Source organism: Leptinotarsa decemlineata, unplaced genomic scaffold, assembly GCF_025532065.1.
Source record: "Leptinotarsa decemlineata unplaced genomic scaffold, Ldec_3_MD MMD2_tig00000251_RagTag_RagTag, whole genome shotgun sequence".
Taxonomy (NCBI): Eukaryota; Metazoa; Arthropoda; class Insecta; order Coleoptera; family Chrysomelidae; genus Leptinotarsa; species Leptinotarsa decemlineata.
Window position 1 is genome coordinate 7,773,739 of NW_027412547.1, and position 27,628 is coordinate 7,801,366.

The window sequence follows — 27,628 nt, forward strand, 5'->3', positions numbered from 1 at the left end:
TTTTTCAGGAAATGGCCCTTAATCATAGGTATAAAATTCATTCAATTAGCATTTATGAAATAGAAATATTTTCAATGATATGTCACTCTTGTCATTACAGTAGGCTTTAAACATGACATTACTAATATCAGATATCTGAAAATGACATTAATATCAATGCGCCAATTTTGTGAATTTGCAACTGTATAAATATTGTTCACCTTACTGCAAAAGGTGATGTTTACTCCGGGACTAAAATGGTTTGGAAGTATTTATTTTTTATAATATGTTTGTTTTTATTCTCACTTAGAATTTTCATTTGATTCGGATTTTTTACTTGTTTCGGTTTTTTTATAGTCAATTCTTCACTGCTAATTTATAACATTGATAGCTTGTGAGAAAATGCACTTAGATATCAAACCTTTTATCTTTCCTATTCCAAACACTATAAAACTGCACCTTCTGCTATTTATCCTACAAAAAAACTTGTAGTTCTGTTTATTCAGCTAAAAACAGTGGCGGATGAAAAAGGCTACTCACTGGACGCTATCTATTGAGAGGACAGCTGAACAAAATAGAGCTATATGATGGAGAACTTAGCTGCATATAATGCAATAACGAGTTGAGAGTCAACTCTTTGTTTCATGTGAATGTGAGGCACTGGATCGTTGGAGGTAAACAATTTGTGGACAGTTCAAATTATGTTCAAAGTATAAAAAACATGCCACAAAGAACCTGTATGAACTAGTACAAAGAACTAGAATGTTGGCAAGTGTGTCAGGAAGAGATGGGAGGAAAAACGCAATCTACCCATGAAGCTGCGGTTTTGAAAAAATGGATAAGCCCGATGACTCCCAAGTAGAAATAAAAGGAATAAAGTCATAATTTCAGTATGGCTTTATGCTTTGTCAATAAGAATTTTGTTCTTGAATGATATTCAAGAGTATTATTAATGTACTATTTCAAATGCTCACGCTGTTTGTTTCGTTAGGCTTCTACAAAACTTTTATCCTAATCTTTTATGTATATTAATAATAATAAAACTGCACAATAAATAATTGTCGGAAAAAAATTAAAATTTTCAATTCTGAAGCAGACAAAATATATTAAATAGTTCTTTGGTAACAAGAATAACATTTTGAAAAGTTTCACAATAAATTTCAAATAACCAATATGCCAATGAAAATACACTAATCAAAATTACAAGTTCAATCGAGGGTTTACAAACAATTGGTAACTCATATTGCTCACCATCAATTCATTCAGCATTAGAGTTATAATATAATTTTTTTTGGAAATAATCAATTTTCCGAAAATCAATCAAAAATATAGCATTGAAAATACATATTTTCTCACATTTATTGTTTCCGGTCAACGGAAACGATTGTCAAATTTATTACTCTCTAAATTTTTATTTCGAGTCTCATTACTTCAACTTTGATTTTTTGGTAATAAATTATCAAGCAATATCCACTCATCATTTCATGACAATATCTTTGCTTTTCAATCAATGTTATTTATAAAAATGAATACCTTGGATGTTTAATATCAAATAATTTGAACTTAGAGCAGCGATACTCAACCTGTGGCCTTTTCTATGCAGCCCTCTGGCGGCTCTAGCCTTTTCTGCAGCCTGAAGGCTAATACAATATTTTTAGATTATTCAACAATAGTATTTTCTGATAACGACACAAAAATGTGTAGGGGTTTTTGACCCAAATCGAATACTGTGGTCGAACACTGGAAAGCCTAGTGTTCTAATACTCGCGAATGGTGTTGGCAAGACTGAGAGATAAACAAACATGAAGAATCTGTTTAAAATCTGTTTTTACGTTAATCAGCTGTCGCCCCATACGAACGACAACTCTCAGAAGTTGAGAAACAGGTGCGAGCTAAGGGCTAACGAGGTCTTACCTTTCATCTCAGCTTCAACCAGATAAATTCTCTCGAGAAAAATATCTGGTCGAGGCAGGAATCGAACCGACGGTCTTCCGATTGTGAGTCGGGCGCACTACCACCGCCGAAATTAGTACCGGATAACTACAAAACGCTTAAAAAATGCGTACACTTGCTCCTTGCCTTGTTTGCGTTAACTTACCTGTGCGAATCCTCATATTAAAAAATGAAATATGCGAAAAATGTTTATAGATCCCGACTAAGTGATTCGCACCTGGACTACGTTTTGAGAGTAGCATGTAGTAATTATGTGCCAGATTTTATCAGAAATTGTAAATAGTTTGCGTCAATGTCTATCATCACATTAATTTTTAAATAAATGGTTTATTTTTACAGTTGCATTTTATTGTATTTTACATACGTCTAACTCTAATAACACAAAACCTGAAAGTAGTTTGTTCAGTTCCGATTTATTATTGCGGCCTGCAAGATCTAGCAGTAGAGACTATGTGGCTCAAGGGGAAAAAAGGTTGAGTACCGCTGACTTAGAGTAATATTCGAATTCAAACATTCAGCTGCTCATGTAGTTTGTGACTAGTTTGGTGTACTGATGATTTTCAAATATTCACAGATTCATTAAATATTTCATCAATACAATCAATTATCAAGAGACATAAAACGGTCCATATTCAAATGAAAGCTGCCAAGGGTATAAGCAAGTTTCGAGTGGGCCTTGGAACATTCTACTTTTGGACATGAGAAGAATTTTCCAAATTGTGGCATTTTCTCAAGTATGGAAGGCCCTTAAGACTAATTCTGAATAGGGGTCCGTTCAAGTATTACATAACGCTGTTCTTCAAGATTTTCAACTCTCCCTCCCTCCTATATAATGCGCGGTAACGTTTTTCAATATACCGCCAAACGTTACGTAACATCCAAGTGACCATATTTACCTAAAAAGTCACAATTATGTTGAGCAAAGTACTGGCAAGTCGCTAAAGTACCTTTGTTATCGTTTTAATCGCGTTTGCGGTGACAATGAATAAAACAAAAGATTTCCAAGTTTACTTAATGTGCATATTGTTTATTTTCCTCATATTGTTATTCATCAATCACATATAAGTATGTTAAAATAGGCTTTACTACTAATCTTACATTTGATTACGCGGTTTTTTCATTGGATCCTGTCCTAATATACATTTTTTGCTTCATCATCTATTGTTCTTCTCATGTTTCCACCTATTTCAGCTTTCATTAATAAACTCTTAAAATAAAATCACATACTTATTTCAACCTTTCGCAATGTAATAAAAAACGAAAAGCTTTCGTACTAAAGTGACTTAATTCAAGAAACGTGATTTGTTGAAAACGAATAAAATGGGCTTGAACAAAATAAGAGTAATATAGAATACAGTCGAGGGATTCCCTGTAAAACATGGAAGGAAAAGGGTTGCCAACTTGGGAGACTTTATATTACTAATTCTATATTTGAATAAAAAAAATACAATGTTACATAACACGTTGTTTGAACCTCCCTCCCGCCCCTGTAATGCATCGTAACGGTTTACAAGACCCCCCCTCCCCCCAAATTTCTTTACGTAATACTTGAACGACCCCTAAAGCTCATCATCACAAATTAATTTTGAAAAGCACACTAGTATTTTTTTGTCACAGACCATTTCTCAGAATATCCACTGATTTCCTAATTAAATTACAACCAAATGAAATTTCTCATGGTACACTTCTCAAAAAATGAAAAATCCAATTACAGAGCACGTATTCATACTACAAACTCTAAAACCTACTATAAGAAATTCATATTCAATATGAGTTTTACAAGTTCAAAGTCAATTAATGCTGTAGTGAATTTCTCTCGGTTAGAAGTTAAAGAAACTACATAAAACTCATTTTCTCCTTTTGTTAAACTACCTCTCAAGGCGATTCAAAGTATATAATAAATAACTCGCTTATTTTGAAGCAGTGAGTGTAGTCCTCACTATTAAATGAGATCACAATATAATCTGGCTACATTTGCATAAAATTCTGTTATCATTACAAATGGACAAGTTATTGCTAAAATTCTGTTAAATCATCCTCCACTAAACCATCCTTAAATCGTATATCAATCTTTGATAAAACACGCAGGTTTCATCCTACGGTACGGATTGCAGGCAAATATCCCTCGGATTAGAGCGGAAAACTCACGAAGGAGCAGATGAAGAATTCCCAACTAAGTTAGATTATCCTCATTTCAACGTGGTGGTAGCATTCCTGAAAACAATATAATACATTTTCAATTTTTTAGTGTCAATTTTATATCATCAATAAATCTAACCAATATGTCATGATGATGTGTCTTCGACATTGGGAAATAATCAACAAATATGTAAAAATCTGAGTCATCATTTAGATAATACAAATTCCGAATAAATATTTTTACCAGGATCCAATTTGAGATGAAAAGTTATTCTTGTGAGTGGAATTTTATTTCGATAAACTTTTATCCATATTTCCAAGGTTAGTATTAATGAACTGATTAGCGGAAATAACAGGTTTAATCAAGATCTTTCCAATACAATACAGTATTATGTAATTATGAAAACTACAATTATCATTCCCGTCTCCAGCTTTTACCTTATCCCTAACAGTTCTTGTTATGGAAAAACTTAATAGCAGTGAATTTCAAGAGGCAATTTTTTTGTTATCCCACTCGCCACAAATTTCAACTTATCACCCTCTCTGTCATTTCTACCATCAAACAGGGTTTTCAAATACTTCACTGAAAAAACTGATGAAAAGTTTTCAAATTTAATTCAACTAATCATCTCAACCTTTATCAATGCAAGGAAATACAGACATAATCACAATTTGTTTGAATAAACTAAAATCTATAAGTTTATTTAGTTGGCATTCTTAGATGACCAGTGAAAATTTTTGAAATATTTTTCAATAAGGCTGGTCTTCATTGTATAATCAACACACAGTAACTTTCGTGCTAAAGGCTCAGGAACTTTTAATAGAAATATCAAAAGCAATAACATATAATTTCAGTAATTTCAACTGTAAGCCAGTTTGCTAAAAAGCTTGAATTTATTCTCTATTAGTCACATTTGACCCACGAATTCTCAAAAGTATGATAGTTTCTCTTGTGTTAGGTACTTCAAATAGAACTTTCATAGAAGACATCTAAAGATATAAAACAGGATTTTGGTGTGTTGATATCTGTTTCTAAGATTGTATTCATTTATTGAATTGAGAAAACCATTCATTTATTTACCAAGCTCAATTTTTAATTTAAGACAAGGAATTTTTTAACTCAAGTTTATTGTTGTTTATAAATCACAATATGTATTTCCTATTATATTTCTTGATAAATGAATTTTTTTATTATTATTCAATACTCGTAAGTATCAGGTTTAAAGTTCATTATATGTCAGTTGTTAGTTATTTAAAATAACATTTTCAAGAGTCATTTCACATAAAAAAATTACTCAATAAATGAACCTTTTATTTTCCTACTCAAAAAGTAACAGTATCCTTCAAGGTGAAATTTACATACCATTGTTTGTAGCCAACAGTCGATATAAATGCGAATTTGTATTTTCCATCTCGCTAGATTCGATGAAGGTATCATTTTCATTTATTGACAAATGACAATACTGTGAATCTTCTTCCAGATTATAATCATCCAACTCATTACTCATCATATCCTCTACAACTTTATCAAACTCCGTAACAGCATTCTCTTTTATTATGTTATTCTTGTCATTTTCCGCAGAGCCATCATCTCCCAAATCTTCTTCTTTAAACTGATATCCTACCTCAACAGACATTTGGTCAGGGTGTTTTTTCCTCTGATGCTGCAACAATTTAGCTTTGCTGGCATACTGTTTATGGCACCACTTGCAATTTTGGGGCCTTGTAGTTATACTGCCTACAGTTTGAGAGAAAGTAGGATTTGGAAGCCCAGATACTTCTTGCAAAGAGCCCTGTTTTCTATTGCTCATAGGTAACGCAGCACCGGGGTGATTCTTTAATATATGTGCCTTTCTCTTCGAGCTGCTTTTGTAAACTTTATCACAATATTGGCAATAATAGTCACGTGTGGTTTGAAGAATTGGTAAGTTGAGTTCAGGAACAGAGTCAGGAGGAATATCTGGGTGACGTTTAGCCAAATGATTCACCAGCATACCTTAAATATATTTTACATGTTTAGAGTTGTCTGTAAAATCACACAAAACCTATCTAATATTGTTCTTAAATAATGTTTAGTGAATACCAAATAATACTACCAAAATAATGGCAAAAAATTACAAAAGACTGACATTTTCTCAGTGCCTACAGCTACTGGACTGAGTCATGGCCGGTGGGAAAATCGTATCTGCCTAAAGTTTTGATCGGTGTATGACAAAGAAAGTATTAGAAAAAAAGGAATAGAAACTGTTATTTGCAATTTTACGTAGTACGGATTAAGGGGTAAACAATAAACGGATATTATTGGTATACATAAAAACAATTTCAAAGATTAAATACTAAGTACAGAGGTAAATCATAAAATGTATTAGTCAACTTGTTACACCATAGTTCTCAGGGCTTTCCGAGATGTGTATTTCAGTTTCTAAAGTATGCCATAGAATATATGTTGTTTTGTATGGAAAATTGTATTTTATATCGTTTGTATGTGTAAATTTGAATCATGTATGGACACCATGATAATTAAAAAAATCAGCATTTAATAAACACATCTTTACTACCATCTACGTTTTACTATTAGACTATTTTTTGATGTAGATTGACTGAAGATACCGGCTAATGTTACCCTAAAAAAGGGTTGGAACGGTACCATCTAGTATTCTTACCAGTTCTGGTCAAACCATACATCTCAGTATAGGCATACTAATTAATAATTACTTCTGTTAGTTTATAACGCTATTTTTTGGAAAATGCTAATCAAAAAATAATTAGTCAGGGTACCATAGGAAGCAGAATTGAATGCCATGATGATGTGGCACTTGACCACATCTACCCCTTCTAGGGGGTTGAACCACGAAGGCTACAAATAGTCCTTGAAAGTGCCCCCTTGACAATAAAATTGACACGTTTTTTCGATTCCTCATATTGTTTACTGGAAGTTTTCAAACTGATAACCTGTATATATAACAGAGAGAGATTTTGTCGACTGTGTATGATACAAATCAAAAATGTTACAAATATATATACAGGGTATCAATTTGAACGGTTATTATTATTATTAATTTGTGTGAGCTGTTATAGGACTTCAACGTAAACTTTGATTGTTATTGAATTTTGGGAGCTTTCGTGCTATTATTAATTTGTGTGAGCTGTTATAGGACTTCAACGTAAACTTTGATTGTTATTGAATTTTGGGAGCTTTCGTGCTAATAAAGAGTTTTATATAACAGAAAAACTTAAATTAGTGGACAGAAATAAATAATATTTGGACTACAAAGCTTTATGCTGTAGGTGGTTGCAGTTAAATGGCAAAAATAAGGCTATGAATAAACTGAATCGTTTTTTAATGTTTTTTTTTATGTTGAGGCCAATAATATTCTCATAAGTAATCAATCCGGTTTTAGGAAAAATCATTCTTGTGAAACGGCTTTACAACTTACGATTAGTAAATGGACTCAATCTATTGATAACGGAGATTATGTTGTAACAGTATTCTTAGACTTAAGAAGAGCTTTTGAGACAATTGACCGTAATATATTCTTGAAAAAATTGGAAGCTATAGGTCTTAAAGGAACAGTGCTAGGATGGTTTAAGGACTACTTAAGCGATTGAAGACAAATCACTAAAGTGGGTAATGTTCTCTCATCTCCTATTAACACAAAATTTGGGGTACCTCAAGGAAGTGTCTTGGGCTCTTTACTATTTCTTATATATATTAATGACATCAGTTTATGTCAAAATTGTGACTTTATGAATTTATTTGCTGATGATACAATGTTAACAGCATCTCATAAAGATTTAGAGATAGCTTTGACAAAAATGATATCTGCTTGGAGGAGATTCATAAATACTTGAACGTCAACAAATTAAAACTAAACGTGTCTAAAACAAAAGCCATGATTCTGACCACAGCATATAAATATAAATATATAAACATAAATTACTATTCTTTGTAAATTAATAGAGAAAAAATTGAATTTGTAACCGAAATTAAATACCTGGGATTCATGTTAGACAACTGTTTATCTTATGATGCACACTTCGAATACATAACTAAAAAAATATCAAAGAAACTTTATTTTTTTACTCGAATCTCTTATCATTTGTCAGTTTTTTCCAAGGTCACTATATATAACACAATCATTCAGCCTCATTTCGAATATTGTAGTACATTATTATATGGGTGTGATCAAAACAAAATTTCGACTTTACAAAAACTACAAAATCGTGGAATGAGAGTCATATCAAAATGTAATCATTATACAAGCATAAAGTTTATGCTCGACGCATTACAATGGTTATCAATACAAGAAAGGTTCTATAGATCAGCAATGATATTTATTTTTAAGACTTTTAATAATATGTTACCATCTTATTTTGATGAATTCATTACTTACGTGATAGTACTCACAACTACGAGACAAGACAAAGTTATCTTTTTCACTTGCCAAGATGCAGATTAACCAGCTCAATGAAAATATTGTTTTATAAAGGTTTAAACCATTTTAATAAGCTGCCAAGAGACATAAAACAAAGCGAATGTATTTATATATTTAAATCTAAAATGAACAACTATATTAAAACAAACACAATTTTGTAGGAAGAGACTCAATGATGCAGAACGTGTCTTAAATCTTAACATTTATTATCATGTATCAGTATGTTTTAAATTGTTAGTATAGTTTTATCTAAGTTAGTTAACTTTGAATTTTGTTTCCTTTTCTATTTTATTTCTCAACATTGTTAGGTTACGGTCATATGTATGACTCTAGTTATTAGTTATTATTATTGTTGTTTAAGGACATATTATTATTGTTTACTGATTTATTATTATTATTGTATGTATATTAGGATTTCCTAAATAAACGGATTCATTCATTCATTAAAGAAAATTAATAACAATTTTCACAATGAATTATATTTGAAGCATGTTTACCTACACGGTAGTTTCACCAGTTGGATTGGTACACCTTAAAATATAACCAAGTATAATTTATTGCGAAAACTGTACAGTTATTATCATAGATAATCCATGAGGCGATTTATTAATAATAATTCAACAATATCTAAGTGAATACCTCTTGGAGTTAACCACACATTTGATATTTTGGCGAAGTTCACTACAAATCATTGAACCAAAATAATAAATTCTTTGCCATAAAAGAAAAGGCATTTGACATGTTTCCGTTAATTTGAAATATTCCATTTGAGATACTTCGTGCATAGATTTGTTTTATTAAAGTTTCGGTCTCCATTCAATTTAATAGAATAAGTCTAGCCTTTTTTCATTATTTTCCATAGATTCAGTAATTTGGTTATATTTGTAGGTGTACTTGCTCTTTATGTCAGTGTAGAATAACATAAAAAATCTAAACTCTCAAAAATGTGCATTAAAACAGTATAGAAAATGTGTTGTCAATCCCTTATAGCTAATTCTGATTCTTTACGTTTTCATTTTTTCAAAATCAGTTCATCAAATCAATGTAAAATACAACCATGAACTTTATTGTATGCGTAAGGGACAGATTTTTTGTAGCATGCATATTATACCCTTGTCACACTTCCTTAACAAAATACCCTCTCTATACATCTGAAATAAGTATTTTTTTCTTCAATCTATATTTACCTCTCCTTTTGAATCCAACCAAACAAGCGTGACACTTGTATATGAATCTATGAAAATCGGTGGGCTCAACTTTTGGTGTGAATTTCTTGATTTTGTTCCTGTTTGAAAGCTTAGGAATTGTATTTTCCCTTTCTTCTGAATGTACCCTTTTGCAGTGCTCTTTCAACTTATCCTTTCTCTTGAACTGCTTACCGCAATCGGCACATAAAAATTCTCTGTGGTCAGAGTGCCTCAGGAGATGCATACGCAGCTTATCTACTGTTGGGAATACTTTGGAACAGTGTTGGCAATCGTGGGTCCTTTCGCAATGAAAGGCTCTGATATGTTTTCTAATAATACTGTATTTCTAAAAATAATATAGATTATTAATTACTACATAGGGAAAAGATGCTGATCATTTAATTTGGAAATTATCAAATAGACCCTCATACATTTAATCATTTTTCAAGAGATTTGTGGGAAAAAATAAAGTTGATCTATGTTGACTGATGTTTTTGAGTTAATAAAATAGTTAACAATTTTGATGATAAATTAATAGCATATGAAACTAGTTCATAACGCAGGACAATATTGAACGAATGATTTTGGGCGCCCACAGATGTGAGAGCTAATTTCATGGATATAAAAATTTTACGTTATCAATGTTTCAAATGCTATTTTATCACCGACTAGAATGCATTTTATTATTTCATTTATTTCATTCATTTGATGACTGTTTGAATCCCATTACAAAAAAATATACAGAAAATAAATCATATTCATAGTCCACAGTCTTTAGTCTACGAATACTGTTATTTGATAAGTAGTCCTACATTTCCTGATGAATGCTAATTTGGTTAGCAGTATTTTTGTTCTGGTGACGCAAAGGTGTTTTCAATAGAATAAGTGTACTGTTTTATCAAAAATCAATTCAGTCCAGGTGTATTATCCATTTCTAAAGAGTTATTTGAACTACATTTCTCTCATACTTGGTTAGTCATCTTGAATAGATATGAAAAGTAGCAGAATTGCAAGACTCTAATATTAGGGGGAAAAAATTCAGAAAATGACTTTTGTTCAATACCACAGAAACTTGGGAAAGAAAGGTTTTTGGCTCTCTACTTCTCCAATCAACTTCAAAAATTAACTCTACAAAAATGTGTAGATCGTGCAAAGAAAGTTCTCACATTTTATTAAAATCAAAATGTAGAAGTAGAAGGCCAAAACTTTTCTTTTCCAAAATTTAATCTCTCCTACGCTTTCAATTTAAACACAGAAACTTGTTTTGAACACTTTCCAAACAACTCTGCATTGAAGAGACAAATGATTGAAGAATAATTTGATCAATATTGTTAAAACAAAAGATATTTTTTTTTGTTACAATTAAAACAACAGCGTACAGTTCAACATAGTCAAGACATTATAAATATAAAATATGTTGTTATTCTCCCTAATCAGCAAAAATGCTGGTCTCGAGATTCACAAACATTCAACATGATAAGTGAAACGTAAAAACTAGTAAACCACTACTAAGCTCATAGTATCAAAGTATCAGACATGTGCCTCGAGGCTCAGATGTTCTTTTAAACTATTGATGAATGAACTATAGCCCGGCAACTCACGTATGTGGACAGGTAATTCATTGAAGACTTTTATAGCCTCTGTAAAAGGATTGTATAATCCTTTGTTCATTCTTACCATGCTCAGGTGTAAGTCATTTCTACCCCTTATATTATACTCATAAAACTGGTTGTTGACTAGTAGATCGTTGTTGCTTTTGATTTTGTTTTTTATTTTATATATGTTCTTGAATTGCTCAAGTTTAAGTAGATATTTAATTGAGTGTAGTTCAGTCTGTGAGAATAAATCATTTGTGTGGGTTCGAAATGGAATTTGAAATAAAATTTTTATTGATTTATTTTGTAGCGCTTGAATTTTTTTGAAATTAGTAATGCCACAATTACCCCATATGATCAACAGATACCTAAGATTTGCCAATATATATGCATTGTAAACAAAGTATCTATTACTGAAACGCAAGTAACTGGAACACCTATATAGAGCTCCTAATATTGGTACAATTTTATCATTAATATGTTCTATGTGTCCTGACCAGTTTAACTTATCATCTATTATGAGTCCCAAATACCTACTTGGTTTTTGCAACATTCATTAAGGATGAGTTATTTATTCCTTATTCAATGTTTCCACAAATTCTATTTTTTTGTTTAAATAGTATGTAAACGGTTTTTGCAGAGTTCACCTTAAGTTTATTATGTGCAAGCCAATTTGAGTAATTAGAGAGATCTTCATTAACTGTGTTCTCCAGTAAATGTAAATCATATCCACTGTACAAAAGGACCGTGTCATCGGCGAACGTGAAATACCTTCCCTTAAGCCCGGCCTGCCTCAGTGACAGTACCATCAGTGTATAGAACAGGGGCCCCAAAACGGAACCCTGTGGTACGCCACAAATATTTTTAATATGCTCACTCATGCTCTCACCAACAACGACAAACTGGGATATTTCTTTTAAAATTTTCTCAATGAGAGAATAAGTTTTGCCCCTTATACCCATACAACATAGTTTGTTCAGAAGAACAGTATGGTCAACAACGTCAAATGCCTTTCTTAAATCAATGAACACTGCAATAACCATTCTTTTTTTATCCAATTCCGATGTAATATTATGAATGAAATCTATGGTAGCGCTTAAGAGTGTTGCTACCCTTGATAAAACCATACTAATACTCATCAAATCCCACATAACGATCAACAAAGTCTATCATTCTTGTCTTTATTATATTTTGAATATAGTTCAGAACAGTTCCGAATTATGATGACCTAATATCTTAGATACACTGACAGAGATGTTCGGTGATAAATAAATATGCAGGGGTCTATGAATATCCTGATCAATAAAAATGATTGATGGTTTTTCAATAATGTATGATTATTTATGTCACTCACCCTGAAAATCTTCTTGCAGTGCGGACAGGTGAAGGTATTGTTATGACAATGAATAGGAACATGGCTTTTGAGTTTCAGGACATGATCGAAACTCTCTTTGCATATAGGACATTCAAAAACTTTCTTTCCAGCAAAGTGAGTTTTTATGTGGCAAGCCAAAGCAGAATTGTTGAGAAATCTCTTCTTACATGTTTTGCATTGCAATGGTTTGGATTCTTCCGAACCGTGAACTAACATATGTTTCTGAAAAATAAAGACTATTATTTGAAATGGAACTATTGGAGATGGTAACAAACAAGTAAAATTACTTACTTGTAACCTTTCACGTTGAGAAAACATTTTGTAACAAACGGGGCATTTGACTCTCTCTGACTGAACAACGTTTTTAGGAAGAGCATGTTGCATAACATGCAAAACGAGTTGTCGTTGGGTAGGATATTTTCTTTGGCAACCTGGACACACATGATTTCGCTGCTCATCGGAAGAATCTGGATCATGTTCTAAGTTGTGTATTTTTAATAAAGCTTCAGATTTGAAAATTGTAGCACATACATCACACCTGAAGTTCCTAAAAAAAAATTATATTTTAAAAGTCTCTTTACCCTTCTAAACCTTGACAAAGAATGTAAAATATTCCAATGTGCACTTACAAAACAACAGTGAAATAATCTTCAACAGTTCCTTTGGTGAATCCGTGCTTCTGAATAACATGAAGTTTCAAGAAGCTGTAGTTGTACTGAAAAAATACTTCCTGACAAACGTTGCATTCAACTGTTTCAGTCTGATATCTCTTGAAAAATCTTTTTTTATTTCTGTTCAACTTTCTTTTTGGTTTTATATTTTCATCTCCATCATCGTCGTGAATGTTCAGATGGTTCTGTAATTCTTCAGAACACTCAAATTTCAATGTACATTCATAACACGGCCAAGTGCGTTCTTCTTTGGGCTTCAAAACTGCTAGATTATAGAGCTCAGCATATGCACTACTATATCCAACCTGAAACAGTACGTAATGAAATATTTGTAAAACTGTACAATCAGATTAGACTAGCGGTTCCCAAACTTTCTCTTTCCGCGACCCATTTTAGCCCATACGTTTTAGCCGCGACCTCCGTTTTAGCACAGGTGTCTGTGAAGTGGGGGAACAAAGGTGGAGGGGCTAGCTATGGCAGAGGCACTGGGCGGGGCGGAGGGGTGGGGAGCGTCCAGTTCGGGTTGGGCAGTGGCTAAAGCACATACGTGTTTTGTTTGCTCGTGTATTGTTTGATTTGTTCTATGGATAAGTTTGTTAAGCGTGCAGGGCCTTTGACTTCTCATGATGATCATGAACAGAAGAGGAAAAAGGTGAGAAACTATAGTGACAGTTATATTAAGTATGGATTTACGGAACTCGGAAATCAGCCACAATTTGCATCGAGTTGTTATCGATCGACATTATGAAACCTTCTAAGATGATTCGTCATTTAAAAAGTAAACTTCCAAGTTTTAAATATACGCCAGCAGATTTTTTTGAATTAACTGCTTTAGATTACCAGAAAAATTCAGTAGTTCAGTTAAGTGGAAATAATATAAGCAAAAGTGCTTTGGCTTTACAAATAGCAAAGAAATGTAAACCACACACAATTACTAAAGAGCTTATTCTCCATGCTGCTCAGGATATGGTTTCAACTTTGATCAGCCCAGATGCAGCTAAGAAACTTTCCACCATCCCTCTGTTGAACAATTCGGTGGGGAGGCACATTGCCAAGATAGCTCAAGACATAAAGGATCAGTTGAAAACAAAGTTGCAGGAAAGTGAGTACTTTTCCATTAAAGTTGACGAGTCTACGGACGCAGTTTATGTGCTTTGTTCGCGTTGAGGATTACGGTAGTGTGGAAGAAGACATTTTACTTTGCAAACCTTTGCCTGACCACGCAACAGGTGAATAAATGTTTAAAATGTTCATATCTGCTACCGGTTAGCTTCAAATTGCATATTAGCTTCAATCTGCAGTAATGATGCCAATGGAACGGTTGGGAAAGACAGCGGTTTCGTGAGATGGATGAAAAATGTCACGCCTAATGCCACTTGGGTTCATTGATTTCTGCATCGCCAGGCATTAGCTACCAAGATCATGCCCACTGAGTTATAAACTGTTAAGTTGGTAAATTTTGTAAAAAGCCGGCCATTACAGTGTCGACTGTTATCACAGTTATGCGAAGAAATTGAGGCACAGAACAAATGCCTCTTGCTGCACAGAGTGACAACGAATGGCTGTTAAAACTTGCTTATTTAGCGGACATATTTCATCATCTGAACGATATCAACGTTTCCTTGCAGGGAAGAGACGAAACCATATTTTTTGCACAAGGCAAAGTCAATTCGTTTTTAAGGAAATTAGCCTTTTGGTAAAAGGGGTTGAGAAGAATATATATGAAAACTTTGAACTGACAAATGAGCTTATCACATCCCTTGATGGAAGCAATTAATATTATCTCGACACTGACAACTTGCACAAACTGGTTACTACTCACGTACAAGGTCTACAAGAGCAAATCCTTAGCTACATTCTCGACGATCAACACACCGGTTGGAACTGAATGCTTAACCCCTTCAACGAGCAGGCTGTGAATGAGGCAGACTTAAACCCACTGATTCATGACTACGCATCGAGCTATTCTGTGACAAGACTTTGCAACTGTCCTTCAGCACAGAGAATGATCGAAGAAAGGAATGCAAGGAGAGCGGGGACTTGTTTGATCTGGAAGCGCAGCCATGAGAGCAACAATCTCGGCAACAAGAAGACTCACGAAGAGGCGACGGAAGGCATGGGTAAGCTCAATGTCACATGGGACATAAAAAGAATGGGTAGTAAGAACGAAGAGAGAAACAGAATCAAAGAACGAATTAGGGCAGAGTGGCAGAGGGAATGGGACCTGGGAGAGACTAAGCGGCTGTTCTACAGATTCCATAGAAGAGTCGGGTATGAATCACTGAATCTGTCACATAAGGCCTCCCAGCTGCTTTCAGGACATTGTAACTTCCCAGGATATCTTGCAAGGTTTAACCTGGGCCCGGAGTTTCCATGTTTCTGTGGCTATGGTGAGCCTGAAACGACGGAGCATGTGATAGACTGGATGGCGTGAATGGAAATATCAGGAGCGGGAAAATGGAGAGATAGCATTGAAAGGAGAGAACGGAAGGAATAGCGAATAGATAAGGTTTGTTAACGAATGAGCCGAGAATGTCGTGAGGGATGAACGGGGAGAGTGAAGGGCAGGTTGTCAGCTTGGCGCCATTGAACTGGGGGGTAGACAATGATCTCCCCAATGATAGTGCACATAAAGATTGTAGTGGCATCGGCCTGCTAACATGTAAATAATTGTTAGAATTTATTTTGTTTATATTGATGGAATAATGTATTAGATTTAGTTTGGAGGTTACTAAATGTAAAATTGTAATTATAATTGTGATTTTTTGGAAATAAATTTGAAAAAAGGGTCTTCTGCCCCCGCTGGTTCGTCCTCTCGTGTGGTTGACGTCACGCGTCGGTGGCACGTAGAGGGGGGTGAGTTCGAAGGAATAGGGGTTTCCTTGACAGTGGTGGCGATAGATAGGGGGAAGATGCTCGATTGTAAGGCTTTCAGCCAGGGCAGTATAGAGCGATGGCACTTTTCATGTCCTTCAGCACCCAAGATGTTAACAAGTTCTGGCTACAAACAAGATCTGGGTATCTATGCTTAACATCAGTGGCTTTGAGAATCATCATGCCCTTTGCAACATCCTACCTCTGAGAATTCGGATTTTCTACATTGGTCAACATTAAAACCAAGGCAAGAAATCGACCTTATTGTATATGTATCTAAAAACTAAGCTAAGTTTTAAGAAACTTGTTGACAAAAAAAAAGTCCCACGTTCCTCACTAAAAAAGTATTTTGTACTTAGAAATGAATTAACAATTACATATCAAAATTATTAAATAATTCTGTTTTGTTTTGACTAAATCTGTGAAATATATTTATTCATTTATTTATTAACGGGTAACACCCAATTAAGTTTAAGAGATTTCACAATAATTTATATGAATACAACAAATAATTTCATCTAAGTTACTTGCTAAAAGTAAAAATAATTTAGTAATAAAGAATAACAGCGAGAAAATGAATTTACTGAATTGAAATATTAATTAAATAAATGAAGATTAAGATATGGAAAATTCACTAATTGAGGGTGTTAATGAATATTACTGAAGTTTTTTTCCCAACACCAAATCGTTATTTTTAACATCTCAACACGTGTTTCGATCACCAAGTGATCACTTGGTGATCGATACACGTGTCGAGGTGTTAGAAATAACGATTTGGTGTCGAGGTGTTAGAAATAACGATTTGGTGTTGGGAAAAAACTCCAGTAATATTCATTACTACACCAAAGGTTCCAAACAGGGCATCATAAGTATGAGGGTGTTTATGTTTATATTTATTACCATTTATAATTTATTTCTGAGCGAGCGTAACGCAAACTTAAATTTTGTTTCGTTCAATGAAAAGAAGTCCAGATCGACTTTATTACCACCAATAGCAACTGTAGACAGGGGATAATGTTTACCGTAGTTACAACGATGAAAATCTATTGCAAATATTTCTGTATTCCTTGTACTTCTAGAAGGAACATGTAAGCCAATTTGTGCTAGCAATGCAGGGCAGTTAATAAGAGAATTTAATAATTGGAATAAGAGTTTTAAGTCAGTTTCCACTCTACGACTACTTAGCTTCATTATATTTGCAACCCTACGAATATCATCTAATGAATGGTCGTTCAAAGGCATTTTTAACTTGAACGCCAAAAATTTAAGAAATTTGTTTTGTAACCGTTCAATGTTAAGTGCAGGACTTTCATAGGTGGGTGACCAAATGGAACCGCAATAATCTAAGACTGATCTTACCAGAGTGAAATACAGCATTTTTATACATTCAATATTAGAGAAGTCCTTGGAAGTACGACAGATTAAGCCTAGAATTTTTGTTGCTTTGTTTATAATATAATTATAATGTAGCTGTAAGAACAGTTTTTTATCCATCGCTACTCCTAAATCAGTTACAAATTCGACACGTGTTAAAAGTTCTCCCGGTATGTAGTAATCATAGTTTACAGGTGTAAGTACTCAAAGGTACGTCATACATTTACATTTATTCACGTTGAGATTCATATCATTTGGTGAACATCATTCACTAAATCTGTTTGTAATACTAAGCAATCATCTGGTGTTTGAATTGTCTTAAACATTTTTAAATCATCTGCAAAAATTAAATGTACAAAGTTATAGACTTTGCCAATGAGTACCAGAATCTCCTGTAACTTATTTTCATTTTCAAATGTATCTTTGTATTTTTTTTGTATCATCAATCAAACCGATTTATTATTATTATTACTTAATTCAAAACTCCAAATGGCCATCTAAATTTAAGTACATAGTTCACCATTATTGGTATACATCTCGCGACCCCTTTCCGAACGGACCGCGACCACCAGTTTGGGAACCGTTGGATCAGACTAATGAAAATGAAAATCAAATACCTTTAGCTCCTGCTTAGGAAGAATGTTTGTTGTAGAAGTAAAATATATAGCATTATTATCCTGTGAGAGGACAAGATTCTGTTCTTCAAAAGTGTTAGCCCTCCTAACAAATCTCATCCAGTTTGAAGTATCTGAAAATGGTACATTGTTGAAAAATCTCGCTTCATGTGAAATTGATTATCTTACTTTCATCAGAAACATCTATGTTGTAGACTATTCCTTCACTTTTAATGAGAAATACTAGAGAATTTTCCTTATCTGTTTTCAGTGGATTGTTTTCATTATGCAATAACAAAACTCCTTCCAGGGGACCAAATTGTGTTCGTTTTGGTATTGCTTTTTTTGCAAAAACAGCGTCTTCTACAAAAACAGGAATGTATAATTAAACTTCTTCTTTGCTACTACATACCTTCACCAATTTTGCTTATGAACAAATAAGTTTCTGGAAGAGATGCTTGAGCTCTTGTCAAAATTGGTCTATCTGTAATGCTGTATACGCAAGACACTGAAAAAAAAATTGAAAATTAATAAATATGTGATGTGTCATCAATTGATACTCCCTAAATAACATGTTTTACCAACAATATTTGTCAGAAATAAAACTCTTTATTTATTTATTCATTTATTCCATTTATTACAAGTATGTGTAAAAAATCCAAAAAAATTTATATATCATGGTTATAGGCCTCTCAGGCTTAAGGAAGCCATATGGGCCATGAAATTGATACATTGATAAATCGACTAGAATAAAATAAAATATGAAAATCGTAAATATTATAAGCTACTCATATAAAAAAATTTAATTTTTACTACTGTGTCACTACTATGACAATAAACGATAAGGCTGTCTTTAAAGAACAGCAACAGATTGATATATATTTTTAATGGTCTACATGTCAAAGTTGAAGAAAAATTCTGAATTTTCTGATAGTTTTTATCAACCTTAACTACAATTAGACAGATAACTTGTTCTGATATTAAAAAAGAATCCTAGCCTATAAACTCAAAAAAAACGTACGAGTGAAAAATCTGATTTTAGATAGGAGGGCATTATTTAAAACTGGAAAAAATGTTTTCAATAGATTCATTTTGAACCATAGGTTCCAATTTTACCTACAAGTTATATTTAATAGAAAAATCTTTTTTTTTTCTATATTCTTATACATATGGTTAAAAATATAAATAGAATCCGATTCAACAGCCATATTATACAATAGAAAAAATAAAACAAAACCACAAAAATATAAGTGTAATAAATTGATCGGGCAAAAAAATTAATATTATGAAATACATTTTCCCAGGTAATACCACGCTGGATATTGAATTATAACCGACAGACATTTATCCAAAATACCTCACGTTTCTTGTTCATCCAGCACCAGGAACATGCTGAAATTATTCAAGTAGATCACCTGCAGACCGCGGTTTCGAGGTATTACCTCCTGTCAGTACAGGAAAGATCCTACCCAAACAGCAAAGTGTCTGGGACTCAATTAATTTCAACATGGCTCCGTTACATATATGAAACCTTCGTCCAAGAGGAAGATTGTAAACTAGTACATGCCCCAGATTGTTTTCTGAAAAACAGCTGCCTGTCCCATGTGATTCGTTACTTGTATAATTAACTCATAAAAAAACAACAAAAATATCAAACAGGTGGAGGTCAGAATATGTATCTCAACTGTATTTTCAGTTTAACAAATTGCTGCAGTTACTCAATATTTCAGACATCTATAAAGTTGACTTCTGAATCCAACTTACATTTATATAAACATAGTACATAAAATATAAAGATAACAAAGTTCTTACATAATTGTTCCTCATTATCCAGATCACTTCTTCTATTCTGTCTGGTTTCCATTTTGAAAGTGCTAGGCGAGTCCAAACTTTTCCCAAGATCGTTATTGCTCAAACTGTTTATATAATTATCTACAACTTGTGAATCAACAGGAGTTACTCCTTGAGAAGCCATATCGATATCATCATTTAATTCAGATTTCAAAGTTCCATCATCAAGTGTGAGAAGATCTGATTCGAGAATTGGATCAGGTGCTAAAGCTTCAAGAAGCTGTTGGTCATCTTGTAAACATCGCTCAACTAAAAGTTCTTGTGCATTGACGCTATATGAAATACCTAAAAATTATATATGTTATTGTGTACATTTTTTATATAAATGAAAAAGGTAATTTTCATTCTAATAGCTCTCACTAGTTTTTGAACTTTGTTGCAATTGACCAACATATTTTTATCTGATGACATATTGCCACTTAAAAGTAAAAAAATCAACTATTTCAGACACTCATTTTTGTTGAAAAACAACGCAAATGACACTTTCTGATCAGATGCTGCAGACCTTTCTATTTTCCAGTAGACTAAATCATAATTATTTATGAAACTAAATGGCACTTTTACATGGGACTTATCCGTTTGTTTGCCTTGAAGAAAATTCACAATGTGTTCAAGATAAGAAGTGGGAAAATCAGAAACCATACAAAAAAAGGCTAACATTTTTCCTGCCCATAAAAAAATGTAAATTGGTGATGGTTTCTGGAGACGAAACGTCAGATTAAAAATCTGTAAATACCACCTTGTACAGTTTAAATAGTGTACACGAGGAAATGTTTTTCAAATATCTTCTTAAAAACGCCTGAAAAAAATAAAGTCGGCGATTTTTGGTTCTTTTCGAACATCTCCACAACTACTCGAAATTGTCTGATTTAACCGACTTTGCGATTCTTATAGTTTCCGAGGTTCCCATGCTTTTCATCCTTATCTTGGACACAGAGTATAAGTATACGTATAGTATAAGTAACAGTGAGGTATAAGGGTAATACACATTACACACGAATAAATAAAAAGTTCAAATTGTATACAGGTAATTGTTGGCAGTGTATAAAATTAAACTAGAATTGAATGCAATGTTGTCAAATGTAGAGCTACCGGACTGAGTCATGACCGGTGGGAGAAATCGTATCGTATCTTCATGAGTTTGACCATTTCAAATTTGTTTATGCAATTTACTTTTGATCTTCATCACTAACTGAATACTGTCCTGAATGTGGATGTTTACGGCTCGAATAATCTAACAGACTGATACAAGACTTCTACACATCTACTGCACATCTTGAGGGAGGGGCATCTTCGGCCATGACTCAGTCTGGCAGCTGTACATAACTATCAAAAAGATGAAGAATGCCACCCAAAAATAGTAAACTTTCTAATCAGAAGAGATTAATGACATCATTAAGGCTATGTAGACATTGATAGAAAGAAATAAAATATATCACTTTGACCTCTTCATGATCTAAGCAGGCAACTCATGTTTGCCATTCTGTTGTACCAAGAGCTTAGCTTTCGATGTACTAAGTCACTGAGTTCAGTTGGTTTCTTGAGATTGTTTACTGCGATTTATATTTGGATTGCATTTTGAATTGTGTTATTGATTTGAATAATAAATTATCATATTCAGTGAAGGTGCGTTCTGGGTGTTGTTACAAGCATAGAACAATATTGATAGTAACTTGTGTGTTGGTTTAATTTTTTTGAAATCTGGTTTGCACTTTCCTTTGTTCTCATTCTATGTATCACTCAAAGGCAATATTTGCATTTCTAGTACTATTAGATCATTTCAAAAAAGATACAATGAAAATGATCAAATATTTTGGGTGGACCTCCAACTTAGTACAGACCGGTCGAAAGATACTGATATATAGCTGCGAAAGCCCAACACACTGTTACAGTGCCTGTGTACGGCCTAGGGTCATGCTTGCTTAGATTACTAGATACCACTTCACTCTGATTAGATTGAGCTGATTGATCTTTCCCGCCCACTCTTCTCGAGTTTCAGAGAGTGAAAATGTTGAAAAAAGTTATAAAAATGAGATGTGGTTTAATATTACTGTATTCTTGAATGATTTCTGTCACAAACTGAGAGAACTGACTTCTCTTATTAAACATACAGGTCATAAGTAAGAGAAACTGAAGCCAGGGAGTAGAAAAGAAAATCATATCCTGAAAAGTCTAAGCTGTCAAAGTTTTGTGAAGTTAACTTATGATATTTAATTTGACAAAACATCTTTTTGAACCAATTCAACTAATATGGATGACCTAATTAACAGAAATGAAGAAGACAGTATGAAGGGATAGAACGAGGGATGGAAAGAGCCCTCAAAAAATTACATTCTGTGACGTTAGTCTTCATTTGTATAATATTGTTGACTTAATAAGCTATTCAGAAAAAAGTTGATTTTTTTTAAAGTATCAAATATTACTATTGTATTTAACTTTCATTCCCATGATTTTTTAAAGTATTTTAAGAGATTAAAAACAATTGAAATATATGAAAAACACATATATTGAATAAACAGAAAAATATAATAACTCAATCAAAACATAAGTTACATTGAAGGATCAATTATCCATCCAATTTGAACATTGAATGAGAATCATTTTTGTGGGAATAAATCAGAGATTTTATGGATCTTATTTTTTGTGTATTTTCACTTTTGACATCGTCAAGGATGTTTGAAGAGAAAGCGAACTTGTGAAGAAGAACCTGCCAGTATCATTAGGATAATAACAATAATCGTAGTTTATTGAACAAAATCACAATTTTGCTCAACTATTGACCAAGATCCTTCTGGCCGCAGTTTCATTAGACTCTTTCCAATTCTGACGAAAGCAGAATGAAGCTTCCCAAAAGTCAAGGTAAGTACCTATCTGTAAAATTTCTCAGCTCTTTTTTTCACAAGCAAAATTATTTCCTTGAAATAATTTGAATTTATGCAGTAACTTATTGGGGTAAACTGAATAGTTTGCCCTTTCTACACCTGCCTAAAGTTTTCCATCACAATTTTTATATTTTTTCAAATTGAGAAAGGTGAAAATACCCGAAAAAAAAGTTTATGAAATTTTCAAACAATAAATGCATCTTCAGTATATCACTGAATACGTCATCACTCAAAACAACCTTTTCTATATGTACTGGTTGGGTATTCAGCTGTACATATTAAGTTTGGCTTAACTAATTCTTTATAATGTTTTCTGATAGAACTGTCCAATTTCTATGAGCTCCATAAATGATAAAGTTTACTTCCTTTGTTTATTTACTACACAAAACTTTGGTGAAGTGAATTTCTCAGTATATAACCTCGCAAAAACAATAATTCATTAAGTTTTTTGCTCTGATATAATATACTTTTCACTTATATAAAATGAATAAAATTCTTCTTCTTCAAATATCCAAGTCATTTCTTGCCGAGTTTAAACAGAGTGTGGTGTCATAATTTGAGCATTTGGATAGGTTGAAACGTTGATATGAAGTTTGGCATAATTTTCATTTGATTTTCTTTTCCATTTCAACTCCCTCGTTTGAATAGTAATGTTTTTTGAAAGTGATAGTAAAGCGAAGAGTATAAAGTAGAAGGGAAGTAGTCATTTCTAGCAAATTGAAGAAAGTGGCCATGGTTTGAAACTACTATTCTTTTAGTTTGTATAGTCATTTATTTAAAAATGTGTTTGAAATATGTTTTTACCGTTAACCAGCTATCACACCCCTACGAACGACAACCCTCAGAAGTCGAAACTTGTGCGAACTGAGGACTAACAAGGTCTCACGTTTTAACGTGTGATTCCTAACATGGGTTGAACGATAGCAAGTGAAAATCGAGCATTCAGCCTGCGGCTCGAACCATCGGCTGACTGATTGAGAGAACAAAGCACCCACGTCAAACCGCCCGGCTACCGAGCAACCATAAAAGAAGGCTGAATTGAGAAGAACGTATCATTTGCTTGTTAATAAATAAGAAAGCCTCACAAAAAGTGATAATCTTTTGTTTTCTAGGGTAAAGTTGAATAAACATTTTGAAATGTGGCAATATTTTGTGGCACGCAGAAGTTTTTATTCTATGAAAATATTTGTAATGGATGAATGAAACTCTGCAATAAGCCATTGTGAAAACAAAATTTTACTAGTTTTTATTACCAAAAGTAAATGGGACAGACAAATTTTGATGTGATCTAAAACTAGTGTGAGCTGTCAAAACGAATATTTACCATTTATGACTAAAAAATTTACCTGTTGCTTCATCAGTTATAAGTAGCTCAACTTCTTGTTCTCTTTCAGGTACCAATTGAAGATTATCTACATTACTATTCATTTCTACTCCATTCTGATCCACCATCTGTAAATATTCGTTTCCCACCTCTCTAATATCATTATTACAGAGAACGGTTGGGATAGTTCCAAGTGAAGTTGTATTCAAATTATTGATAAATTGTTCATTCTGAACTGTTCCTTCCTGTGCCACCAGATGATGGATAACTACTGGATTGTAGTCTGTGGAAGGTTCGTTATATACAGGACTATATCTTGCAACTGAACTCATGTTTGGGTCCAGAGGGCTAACATGGGCATCGAAACCTGAATAAACTTCAGATTGAGTAGTGACATTGGGATTGCTTTCATTTATTTTGTAATCCTTCACATATTCAACCTAAAAATGTATACATGCGAGAATGTAAAAAGACTTCCTGCTTCTCTACTTTTGAACTTCACTAGATATCAAAGTGGAACAAAATTCTTATAAAAAGGAATCGTTTAGAGTACTTCTTGCCACCGCGTTTCAAATGGAAAGTAGTTATTGTGATACCTCATTTGAAAGGTACTTCAATTCTCCATCCCACAATAGTTTATTTTTGGAAACTGAACCATCTGTTTCTGAGTAGCTAGTAGTTTTATATTATTTTTAAAATTTGCAAACAAACAATGAATATAATTTCAATACCCTAATAAATTTTGGAAATATTCACTTCCTAACAATAATGATAAATTCATATCATACAATTTGGAATATTTATTCACGGAATGAATAAGATGACACTTGAGAATAATTCAACATACTGTTGGATCATTCATTCAATAAATAAATATGGCAATAATATTTATTAATTTAATAACAATTCAACGAATGCCAGACTGTTTACTCATGAAATCAATAGATTAGAATTCAAAAATAGTATTGCTCTGTTCTGTTAACTTTTTGAAAAAAATCTTTCAGAAAACTGTACGTTTTTTTCATCATTCCGTATATTTCCTATCATATGTTGTTGAAGATACTCATCACAATACTGGTCCATTCTTATGAAGCATTTTTGATTTGTTGAAGGAGGGCATCACCATCACAAAGCAGAAAGAATATTCAATGTGCAGTTTCCTAATAATCTAAGGAGTACTTCAATGAACCGGCTACTAAATTTCAGATGTCTAATAACTAGACATCACAGATAGGAAAGAAAGCTTGTTGCAGAAGAAAAACGAATAATAGGTGCTTGAAACAAAACTACCCCAGAAATATTCCATATTGTAAGACACAATTCATTATTGACAGGAAAAGAATGGTTGAACATTTTGAATTTTTATTGGAATAATACGGAGTTTTGAATATTTTTTTATTGAAATTGTTATTTCTTTGGAGATTCTCAAAAGGAAATGCCAATTACTTACACAGAATTCATAGATTGGGTAACATAAGGCAATCGCAACGTAATGAGAGCATTAACGCAAATGGATAATGTTTATTTCGTAGGTCAGGCACTAACCAAAAACTTTCAAGGCTGTTTCAATTTTACACCTGTTCAATAATAAACAATTGCTGAAATACAAAAAAGAGCTACTAATAAAGTTAAAACTGACATAGAATTTATAATTGTCAATTGTTGATTATAGTGATTCTGTGCTCTGATTGGTTGTTTATACGGGAAATTTCACAAGAGATATAACATAACCATCTCTTACTTTACGGATACATTGTGGCTGGCCTTTGAGAATTATTGCAAATTAATCTAGCACTTGTTACAAAGCAATAGCTTGAATTTTAGTTGTATTCACGTCACTCAATCTAAAAATCCAGTATTAGTGTAGAATAGTATAGGGAAATGAAAAACCTATCAGACAACACCCCCTTTCCATTTGAAAAAAGTTGATGGTAAATCTCTTGACAATGAGTGATGACTTCGTAGGTGAAATTTATGCGATCTTGATATCTTGTCCCTTTCCAAAGTAGTCCACACTTTATTCATCAGCATTATTTACTTACAGCTATGTATAGAAGTGTGGAGTTGTTAGGTATTTCTTCCGGATGGTTATTCCAATTAGCAGCACCCACAATATTAATATCCTGCATTTGGCCCCTGTCATCCTGAGGCCCTTCTATTATAGTCTCCATCGCTAATTGACTAATATATAAATAAAAGTATAAACCTGAAAACTCTCGAATCAAAAATCATCATTTTACATTTTCACTCCATTTATAAAACTTTCGTAATGTAGAAATCCAATACATCAAAATAGTATTTTAGAAGGAATCCATTTTGTAGAAAGGGAAAAGTAAATATAGCATCGATATTCGAGATATGAAAATATTTTCGTGGAGTCAAAATTGAAACAAAATTACTAGAATATTTTTCGCTTTAACACGTTCTATAGGCTGAAAAACTCAGGTCTCCAACAGGTCAACTACTCACATAGTTACTAGTTGACGACCATGTTAATTTTGATTTTTGTTTTTTTTCTCTTTCTATTTTCTATATTTCTTATTCCTTTTCCAATGACAGATGCGCTCGGTTATTCCCTCTTAATGAAACAGGGTCCTCGAATAGAAGACCATAGTCGCCTTCGACTTTGTCGTTGGACTGATCGGACACCTCTAATGAAAGTTTTTTTTTTTTAAGGAAAAAACACAAGCACTACAGAAAAATCCTTAACGCGCTCTAAGAGCGGTATCTGTGCGAAATTAGCGATTCACTTTGGATAGTTTGAATTTGAATCGTTGAGATTAAATCCATTTGGAAAAACGTTCTCAGGAAGTGTATTCCACATGAACGCAGTTCTCCAAATGAAAGAGTAAAGTAAAGATCAAGGTGTACTGATGAGCAGCCACAGTTCGTAGCGTATTTCTGATATGTACCGCACTTGGTAGAATCAAGTGTGCCAAATCACTTGATTACTTCCCGTGAAAGTATCTGTGAGAGAGAGAGACAAATCTCCAATCTCTCTATCTATCTAGTTTGCAAGTGATGATCGCGTCTCCCATCAGGCGGATGGCTCTTTTCTGAATGGAATCCAGTAGCTTTAGGGTATGCTTAGGTTGATATTGAGCTGTTACAAATTCGCCTGACTAGACGTTGTCGAAAAGTAATTTTCGGCAATGTGGATTCTAGTGTTGCAATAGTGGATGATGCCTTTCCCAGAAAATCGATTGTGGAGTGGGACGCAAATTTTTAAGATAGATTTGCTTTTTCTATGGATGTGGTGGCAATTGAATCATCTGCTTGTGTTAGTGTTGAATTGTGGATTTTGTAAAGCTTTGATTAACAGTTTTAGCAAACGACCAGAAGGATCTAAACCCGTTATGATTGGCAAGCAGTTT

At 33.2% G+C, this 27,628-nt stretch overlaps 1 protein-coding gene across 2 annotated transcripts; it reads right to left on the reverse strand.

Annotated features, from left to right (window-relative positions):
• Positions 1-1,064: 1,064 nt before the first annotated feature.
• Positions 1,065-26,842, reverse strand: LOC111503816 (PR domain zinc finger protein 10). 2 transcript variants are annotated; one of them, XM_074173637.1, is made up of 13 exons: positions 26,724-26,842; positions 26,297-26,460; positions 24,277-24,694; positions 20,010-20,333; positions 18,610-18,705; positions 18,387-18,560; positions 18,201-18,331; positions 13,294-13,640; positions 12,956-13,211; positions 12,644-12,886; positions 9,695-10,040; positions 5,435-6,067; positions 1,065-4,146 (listed from the first exon to the last, which is right to left on the reverse strand). In XM_074173637.1, the coding sequence occupies exons 2-13, from the start codon at positions 26,423-26,425 to the stop codon at positions 4,127-4,129; spliced, it is 3,117 nt and encodes a 1,038-aa protein (XP_074029738.1). In that variant the 5' UTR covers positions 26,426-26,460; positions 26,724-26,842; the 3' UTR covers positions 1,065-4,126. The 2 variants fall into 2 exon arrangements, with proteins under 2 accessions (XP_074029738.1, XP_074029737.1); XM_074173636.1 differs by having other exon boundaries at positions 26,297-26,782.
• Positions 26,843-27,628: the final 786 nt, after the last annotated feature.

Excerpts from the sequence above, each read along its gene's own strand:
- LOC111503816 (XM_074173637.1), bottom strand. The coding sequence starts at position 26,425 with ATGGAGACTATAATAGAAGGGCCTCAGGATGACAGGGGCCAAATGCAG. Across the intron at positions 10,041-12,643 it reads ACTGCAAGAAGATTTTCAGG|AAATACAGTATTATTAGAAA; the intron begins GTGAGTGACATA and ends TATTATTTTTAG. Across the intron at positions 6,068-9,694 it reads GGTTGGATTCAAAAGGAGAG|GTATGCTGGTGAATCATTTG; the intron begins GTAAATATAGAT and ends AATATATTTAAG.